Consider the following 9,522-nt stretch of genomic DNA (forward strand, 5'->3'; position numbering starts at 1 on the left):
TCTGTTTAAGTTGTTTGTTTGGCTTTATTTTTGTTTTGTTTTGGTTTTTTTTTCTGAGACAGGGTTTCTCTGTGTAACAGCCATAGCTGTCCTGGAACTAGCTCTTGTAGACCAGGCTGGCCTCGAACTCACAGAGATCTGCTTGCCTCTGCCTCCCGAGTGCTGGGATTAAAGACGTGCGCCACCACTACTGCCCGACTCTGTTTAAGTTCTTAACTAACATGGAGACTGACTCTCAACTTTTCAGTCAGCTCTGGTATTTCCCACACTCCCTCCCCGCCCCAACTCTGACTCTGCTAGTGTAGATGGATGTTAAAAACGTTTGTTTTATTGGTCCAGAATGACAGTTTTTCTTTGGGGATTTCCCTAGTATGTGTTAACTTGGAATAACCAGATCCACGTCCCTGGTCAAGGCACTGATCTTGTTTTGCATGCTTGATAGCATGTTGTGCACACCGGCTGCACGAATGTAGTTTGTATGTACTGCTCCAGTACCTACTGGTTCCCATACCTTCCCATCACACGTCTAGGCTGTTGTCAAGATGTAATCACTTCATAGCAGCTTTCTCCCTTTCCATAATTTCTCTAGGAAATAGAAGGCCTATATTTTGTGAAGACAATTTGTGTGTGTGTGTATGTGTGTGTTGTACCTTCATTGAGTTTTCTATTACACAAGAAAACAGTTTTTAACAAGGTTTGTTGTTGTTGTTGTTTTGAGATAGGGTTTCTCTGTGTAGCCCTGGCTGTCTTGGAATTTGCTCTGTAGACCAGGCTGGCCTCAAACTCAGAGATCCTCTTGCCTCTTCCTCTCAAGTGCTGGGACTAAAGGTGCACGACCCCACTGCCCAGCAGATTTTATGTCTTATTTGAAACATTGTTAGCTCTTAGATATTTTTCTAGATTTAGGAAAACTTGCTTAAGCTTTCTAGAACTTATAGCAATTGACAAAACACAATTTTGTAAGCAATGGTGGAAGCATTTCCCTTTTTCCTTACTTGGGTTCTCTAAAATTTAAGAAGGTTCTGTAGTTATTTCTACTTTTTCTGGTCCCATGGCTGTTTTGCAGAGGATCAGTAAAATGTGTTCTCATGGAAGTTGCCTTCAAAGAACCTAGATGTCCCTCAACCAAAGAATGGATAAAGAACACGTGATACATTTACACAATGAAGTATTACTCAGCAGGAAAAAAGATGGTATCTTGGAAATTTGCAAGCAAATGGATAGAACTAGAAAAAAACCAACCTGAGTGAGGTAACCCAGACCCACAAAGACAAACATGGTATGTACTCACTCATATGTACTCACTCATAAATGGATATTAGACTCAAAGCAAAGGATACCAGGCTACAATCCACAACCCCAGAGAAGCTAGGTGCAAAGGGGGACCCTAAGAAGTACACGATTGGAGGGCCCCAAGAAGGGGAAACAGCTAAGATCTCCCGGGAAAACTGGGAGGGAGGGAGGAGGGAGAGGTTGGTGGATGGGAACATGAGGGGACCATGAGTTGGGGGTGGGGATTGACGGGGAAAACAGTGAAACAGATAACTTGATAGAGGAAGCCATTACGGGGTTAGGGAGAAACCTGGTGCTAGGGAGATTCAATCCACAAGGATGACCCCAGGTAAGACTTAGCAATAGTGGAGAGGGTGCCTGATCGGGCCTTCCCCTGTAATCAGATTAGTGGCTACCCTAACTGTCATCCTAGAACCTACAGCCAGTAACTGATGGAAGCAGATGCAGTGACCCACAGCCAAGCACTGGGCTGAGCTCCTGGAGTTCAGTTGAAGAGAGGGAGGAGGAATCATATGAGCAAGGGGGGGGGTCAAGACCATGATGGGGAAACCACAGAGACAGCTGACCAAAGCTAGTGGAAACTCACAGACACTGGACTGACAGCTGGGGAACCAGCATGGAACCAAACTAGGCCCTCTGAGTGTGGGTGACAGTTATGTGGCTTGACGTGTTGTGGTGGTGAGGGGGGCTGGCAGTGTGACCAACACTTATACCTGGTGCATGAACTGACTTTTTTGAGCCCATTCCCTATGATGGGATACCTTGCTCAGCCTTGATACGGGGGTTGGGGGGGGGGAACCTTGGTCCTGCCTCAGCTTGGCATGCCAGACTTTGTTGACTCCCAAAGGAAGGCCTTACCCCTTCTGAGGAATAGATTGGAAGTGGGAAATGGAGTGGGGTGGGGGGCAGGAGAAGAGGAGGAGGGAGAGCTGAGGTTGGTATGTAAAATGAAAAATATTTAAAATAAAAATATAACAAATAAATGTCCCCTAAAGAAGTTGCCTTCAAACTGAACGACATATTTTAAGTTGTACACAGGATTCTGGGTTTGAAGACCTTGCCTTTACAATTAAAGTAGAAAGTCTGGGGAACCAGGGGATTAATTCTGCCTCTCTTTGGCTTTCTTGCTTCAAGGTTCCTGAGATCATTATATGAAAAATCACTTTTCTAATTGTATTTGTGTAAGTCAACTTTTTTTTTTAAAAAAAGTACCCTTCTCTCACATGTCACATTCTGTGTGCAGTTTCTCCTCCCCCCTCTCCTCCCAGTCCCCCACCCCCGACCCCTGCCACCTCCCCTCTCTACCAGATCTATTCTTCCTCTTTTCCCTGCAGAAAAGGGCAGTCCTCCCAGGGATATCAACCAAACATGGCATACCAAGTTACAATAAAACTAGGCACATCCCTCGTATTAAGGTTAGATGAGGCAAATTTTATAAACAAGTCTTTTTGAAAAAATTATGGTGTAATTTAAAGAGTTACATCTAAAGAAAAAATAAACGTCTGTGATCATACTGTAACTGTTTATTATCTTCGGATTATTTTGTCAATCTATAGATTGGACTAGATTTTAAATTCTTTTTATTTCTCTTATGTCTTGATACAGCTTTCAATTGCTAAGGTCAATAATTACTCTTTCCTGAAGCTCTATGAAAACGGTCTCATACTACAGACAAAGGCAGAAATGGCAGAAAGAGGGTGAAAAACAAGTCAGAATAAGACTGTATCATAAGACTATGATCCTTTAACTTTTCCTTGCTCGTGAGAATGATGGTGATATTAGAATTACATAACCAATGTAATGCCAGCTTCGCTAATCTGGCAGAATCTGAGCCAAGAAGCCCTTTTGTCCATCCAGGGGGTTACCTGGCAACATCATCAAGACAAGTTTTTACTCAAAATTACACAAATGAACTTTTTAAATGATGTCTCCTTAATTATGGGCTGTTAAATGGTAAATTTCTCTGGACCAGCTATCGTTTGGATGAGGAAATGCTATTGCCAAGACTATGCACTGTTTCTGGGTTTCTCCTCTGGAGAATTAAGGCCCAGTTTCTTAGTTACCTTTAAACTTAGGTTTGCATATATTATTCTTTTTCTGTTAGCCACAAGGAGAATCATTCTGAGTGAGGTAATCCAGACCCAGAAAGACAAACATAGCATTCACTCACAAGTGGATACTAAGAGTAAAGTGCAGGATAACCAACCTACAATCCCGAGCCCCAGAGAGGCTAGATAACAGGGAGGACCCAAAGAGGGATGCATGGATTTCCCTGGGAAGGGGAAGTAGAAGAGATCTCCTGGGTAAACCTGGGGTGGGGGTGGGGAAGATGGACTTGAGGGAGTTGGTTGGGTGACTGGGTGCAGAAGGTGGGCTGTGGGCAAGACGGAGGGGGAGAGTAATGAAGGAGACATCTCGATGGGGGGTGGCATTGTGGGGTAAGGGGGAAACCTGGTGCTAGGGCAAACCTCAGAAATTCACAAGGATGACCCCAGCCAAGACTCCTAGCAATAGTGGAGAGGGTGCCTGAACTGGCCATCTACTGTAATCAGATGGGTGGCTACCATAATATAACTCTTAACAACATTCTTCTGAACTCGTAGACCTGTGCCTTGCTCAGCCACTGTAAGGAAAGCAGTAGATGGGAACAGATATAGAGATAGAGAGAGAAAATGAAGAGGAGAGACCTTGAAACACTCAGTTCTAAACTAAAAGGGATGTCTCCAACAAATTCTTCCCCTCAGGGATCAGGAAGCTCTGTGAAAGAGGAGGCGTAAAAAGTGTAAGAGCCAGAGGTGATGAAGAACACCAATGAATCAAGGCCTTCTAGACAGAGAGGGGTTGGCACACTTGTGAACTCACAGAGACGCCCACATCAGCGTGCATAGGGCCTGTCCGGGTCCGCTCCAGATAGATGGAGTCCTAGAACTAAAAGGACAAGTGGACACTAACCACACCCGTAACCCAGAGGCTGTCTCCAGTCGATAGTTTTAGATTTCTCCTACAGAGTCTTACTGGGGGACAAACCACTCTGAAGGGATGGCCCCATGCCCAGCAGTAAATGGCCAACAGAAAATAAACTTGACAGCGTCTTTGGAGGATTTTTGTTTCATAACGTCAAGTCAGGACCTTTTTTTTTTTTTAAATCTTGTAGGTCCTTTGCATATATATTATAGATTTCAGTTTTGTGTTTTTATGGGATTCCTGTGTATGCAAATGTGTGTGTCTCTGCATCTATATGCATTTCTTGTGGTTTTCCCTTTGTCTCCTTTTCTTGTTTGATTGTTTTGTCCTATTTCTATTTGTTTTATCTTATTATATTTTATTTTTACTAAAAAATTGCCAGGCAGTAGTGGTACACACCTTTGATGCCAGGACTTGGGAGGCAGAGGCAGTTGAAAACCAGCCTGGTCTAGAGAGCAAGTTCCAGGACAGCCAAGGCTACACAGAGAAACCCTGACTCAAAAGATAAAACCAAAGAGAAAGAGAGAAAGAAGAAAGAAAGAAAGAAAATAAATTGATAAACTGCTCTCCATAAAACAACATGAACACTGAAATTGCTGTATTATTGTTAACAATATTTTGCATTTCTTCTTTGAAAATTGAACCTGCTATTTGCCAAGTGTGGATAGATCATCTCCTAACAAAATGACTGACAGTTGTCCCAGTGCCTTGAAATGATAGCCAGCACCCGAGGAGATGAAGCTTAGTGATAAAATGCAGGGACCAGTCCTGAGAGCTTTACCTTTTGGCTTCCTGTTGTCTAAATATGACTGAAACTGTCTTCACACTAATTTCCAGCTACCCATCTCTTTTCCTCCACAGCCAAGCCAACCCATTCACACACCCAGCCAATCAGTACAGGCCCTCTCAGCAGCACTGGTACAATGTTAGTTGCAAGTTAGTTGGTCAACACTGATTTTGAAGAATATTCTTGATCAAAGGGAGAAATATAAAAATTAATGATTAAAGGATTAAAAAATTCTCATCAAATTCAAGAAATAAATAATTGGATTAAGAAGGTGATGAAGGGACATGGGGGGGGCACTTGTAGTTGTTTCTCTGAGACAAACACTTTATTAAGTACTTTCCAAAGACCCCAGAGATATTTCTTCTGCTATGATTTCCATTTCCAATGTGTTCATAACAAAGTTTATTCTTGGGTGCTCCAGATCTTCCTGTGCTCATGGTATACTGGCTCTGCTCATGGTTGAGGTCTGTGTTTAGTAGCAGTCTGGTTTAACTACTTCAGCTATGTGATGAAGGAGACATCATTACACCAGCAAAGATTGGAGACAAGTGTGTCCAGGTGTAATGAGTACCCACGTGTCGTATCGGTCCTGTGCTGTGTGTTCCACACTATGGAGCAACACTATAACCCACAAAGGTCCACCAGGTGGCTCACCATTTGCAAGAAGGGCACTGAATTTGTTACGGAAATTTTGTGCTATCTGTCTCCATGTTTTTGCTGAAAACCAGTATGTGAACCCAGAATCCCATCCTTAGCAACGAAGAGTGGCCTGGTGCAGCTGATGAAAATCTGGGTTTTGCTGACTTTGATTATTATTTCTTTTCCTCCAGTCTGGGATCAGAACAAATCAACACAAGCTGGAGTTTACAGAAGCATCGCACTAGAAGGTATGGTGTCCCTGCCACCATCCTACCAAGGATGTATCTTTAGGCCACAAAAGAGACTAGAAACATTGGAGAGGGGCTGTAGAACGTGGATAGGTGTGGGTATAGGATTTAGGACAGCCTTGCAACTTGAACCGACCCACAGAGCAACACCATTACTCTGAAGTGGATGGGGTTAGTAGGAAGGAAAGAAGCTGTGCTGGACTCAGGGCTATATGGAAGCAATGTTTTGAAGATTGTCTGAAGTGGGTGGGACAGAGGAAGGAGATGGGAGGCTGGGAATGAATGCAAGAATGAAGGAGGAAAAGCGGACAGAGGGAGGGAAAGGTGAGACGTGAGGAGGGATGGGTAGAAAATAAGCCCTGGAATATCAATATCCTATCCCAGCCCTATACACCAAATTTCTTGCTTTGTTGGTAGTTTATGCCCTATTTGGCTCATGGATGACCCATTTCTTTAAAAGGAAGCAAAGCGAAGACCAAGATAATCCTGCAGATTCAGGTCGCTGGGTGACTGCCTGTTTATAAAAGATAACGATAAGAAGATTGCAACACTTCCTGCCCAGCCTTCCCACACGGCCAGGAGTGAGGGTAGTGCCTGTCCCTGGCACTGCCTTCCCCTGCTCTGGGGTTCCAAACTAAATGTGCAGCAGGTGCTGAGGTTTCCTGGGTCCCTTGAGGAAGAAAGGGAGAAAACCAGGAGGGGAACAGGCAGGAGAGGGAATTTGCCCCCCAACCCTTCCATGAAGCTCCCTAATCCATGGAATTTACTTTTCGACCCTTCTCTGAGCCCTCCCTGCGGTTGTCATGCCGATATCTAGTGGGTAAATCACTCAGCATGCCCAGACCCACCTACAGGAGCTCTGTCCTGGTTATACCTGCTACAGACCAGCAGCCTCCACGAAGACCCTGTCAATAAGACCATTTCCATTCCAGCCCCGGAATCTCCTGTCACTCCATTTCCACCTCTCCTGGATCCCAGATTCTCTGCCTCCAGGACCAGTGTGGTCCCTCCCTTTGTGGGAGAAGCTGCTTCTGCCATGACTGAGTGGTTGGGGCTGTTGGTTTCTATACCAGCCCTAGTCTGACCCATTCAGAGATCCATGCAGACAACTATAGTCGCCCAGGGAAGACTCCTCACCCCTGATGATTAATGAAGCTACCCTAGGTCCTCACCATGCTTACCATGCATAAAGGAGGCCTGACCTTGGATCCCCAGATACAGAAGCCGTCACAAGGCCAGAGACTGAGTCTGAGAAGCCTCCACAAGAACTTCTCTTAAATAGTATTTCTGCGACAATTAAGTAGCTGCGTGAATGTTCCACATCCAAAGGAGAGGAGGAACCCTTTAAAGCTCTCTTTGAGTTCCATTTTTTTTTTTTTTAATACTGGGGATGTGAAAGACTAGGTCCTGGAAGGGAAAGACAGGAGGGTAGGCACTGTGACCAGATGGGGCAGGGAAGGGTGAGCTACGAGAACCTTGTCCCTGGACCTGAAGTCCTCGTGAAATCTCTGGATGCCGAGGCAGAGCATACGTCTGCACCCTGGCTGGAGGACACCCACCTCTGCCACATCTGGCACGTTCACCATCTTCTTGGTCTGAGCCACATGGCCCACAATCCCAATGTCCAGTGGGAATACGATCTCAGAGTCAGGGGGCACCAGGCAGTCCTCCAGGAGGCTATCTGGCTGCACACTGAAGAGCCGTGTGGCAAGTTCGGCTACGCCATTGCGCTGGCGGTACATAAAGAGGCTGCAGCGGTCAGCATGCAGGATGGTGCAGAGGCGTCGCAGGACCTTGAAGACGACACGCTCCATATTGACATTCTCTTGCATATCCTGTACCAGTTCAAACAGTGCTGCACTCTCTTCCACCTGGCACAGCTCCCGCAGGCTGCCGCAGTCCACCAGCGAGCCATCTTCACAGGCCTCTACCACATTTTCAGGGCTCAGCTTCTTCCCAAAGTACTGGTGGGCAAAAGCGGGATTCCCATCTAGGAAGCTACGTACCTGCTCCTCACTGAGGCTCATGGTGCCCCTGCTGCTGTGCCAAGGGCTTTCACCACTCCCAGGTCCGCATGGATCTACAAACACTGATGTCAGCAAAGTCTTTCTTAGCGATGATTAGAGAGCCCAGGGGAGACGGCTGACTCATAGGGCAGAAGCGGCCCATCCTCACTCTTCTCAGAGGTTCAGCAGTCACAGTTCCCCTGCAAAAACTGGATATTTAAAATTGGGATTTGGGGTAAAGCTAGGGGCGGGGCTTCCTGTCTGTTGCAGGAATTAGGCGCAGCAAAGGGAAGGCAACTCACTTCAGGGGAAACAGGTCCTGAGATCAAATTCCAAACTTGGTAATTCCGCAAACACAGAATACGACCCTCTTTGCCTGAGGAGCTGCCGAAGGGTCTGAGTTGGTCCAATTGAACGTCCTTGGTCCTCCTAAGCTCGGGTACCCTGGGCGGGTGGTGAGCAAGTGCTTTCCAGCATTGCAACTGACTTCTGAGGCAGAGAGGGCAAGGAGGGGTCCATGCCAGGAGACAATCCCCAGAGTCCTTTGTTAGAAGTAGCTCCTCGGGATTGGAGAGATGACTCAGAGGTTAAGAGCACTGACTGCTCTTCCAAAGGTCCCGAGTTCAATTCCCAGCAACCACATGGTGGCTCACAACCATCTGTGCCCTCTTCTGGCCTGCAGACAGGACACTATATACAAAATAAATAAATACATCCTTAAAAAAAAAAAAAAGAAGGAGCTCTTCATTTCTTTCCTTGGTCTGTACCTGCTATGGAGGACACAGGTTTGGAGTAAAGTCGCTCTGTATCCATGTGGTTGCCACAGGCAGGAAGGCTGAAGCCAAACAGCTGCCTTCTATAAATTCAGGACGTTCCTTTTCGATGTCACCAGTCAACAGGCCCCTGGGCACACATGTCCTCTCTAGAAACTCTGTCTTGATTCTGGACTAGCTCCTCCCTGCACTCAGGGTTCATAAAGTTTATGTGATACAGTAGAATTACCCAGAGTGTTATGTGAGCTAGGTGGGTGAAAGTGTTTTCTACTTTCTTGAATTTAGAAACTTAGTTTTCAGGCATATTTGTTTGTGTTGCTAGATTCTTGCCCTGTATCCACCCACCGCTACATTGTAAACACTGTTTTATGGACCCGAAAACTTGTGTATCAGGGGAGGGTGAGCGCATTCAGTTGTCAGTAGATCTCCTGGTGTTGGTGTAGTCATGGTGGTGATAAAAAAAAATTACTCAGAAAGTCAGTTCTGGTGTCCAGATGCTCTGCTGTTGGCCAGCCTCATACGCTAAGCACTAAGGATATTTCGGAGGCTGTGGGTGCCTTACACAGGTGTGCATGCCTGAGCATGAGAACATGTGAGTGCTGATGGGCAGAGGGATACCTAAGGATGCAGAACTCTGTCCATTGTGTGAGCTGGCCTAGAACATCCAACCTGACCTCAAAGATGAGAATGGAGGATGCATTAATTGCAAGAACTTCTAGGCCTTGTTCCAGGTGAAACCAGAAATAACACTCTGGGGACTCCTCGGGGGTGCCTTCATTTTGCCTCTTCCATGTTTCACTAAACTTTCCACC

At 45.9% G+C, this 9,522-nt stretch overlaps 1 protein-coding gene across 1 annotated transcript in view; it reads right to left on the reverse strand.

Moving 5' to 3' along the window:
- The window catches only part of Pde6b (phosphodiesterase 6B), a 45,259-nt gene extending 37,125 nt beyond the window's left edge, over positions 1-8,134 (reverse strand). The window contains exon 1 of the mRNA XM_048447038.3: positions 7,491-8,134. Coding sequence (XP_048302995.1) covers positions 7,491-7,958 — 468 coding nt within the window. The 5' untranslated portion in view covers positions 7,959-8,134. The remainder of the gene's footprint in view (positions 1-7,490) is intronic.
- Between the last annotated feature and the right edge of the window lie 1,388 nt (positions 8,135-9,522).

This window comes from Myodes glareolus, chromosome 8 (genome assembly GCF_982192425.1).
Source record: "Myodes glareolus chromosome 8, mMyoGla1.1, whole genome shotgun sequence".
Taxonomy (NCBI): Eukaryota; Metazoa; Chordata; class Mammalia; order Rodentia; family Cricetidae; genus Myodes; species Myodes glareolus.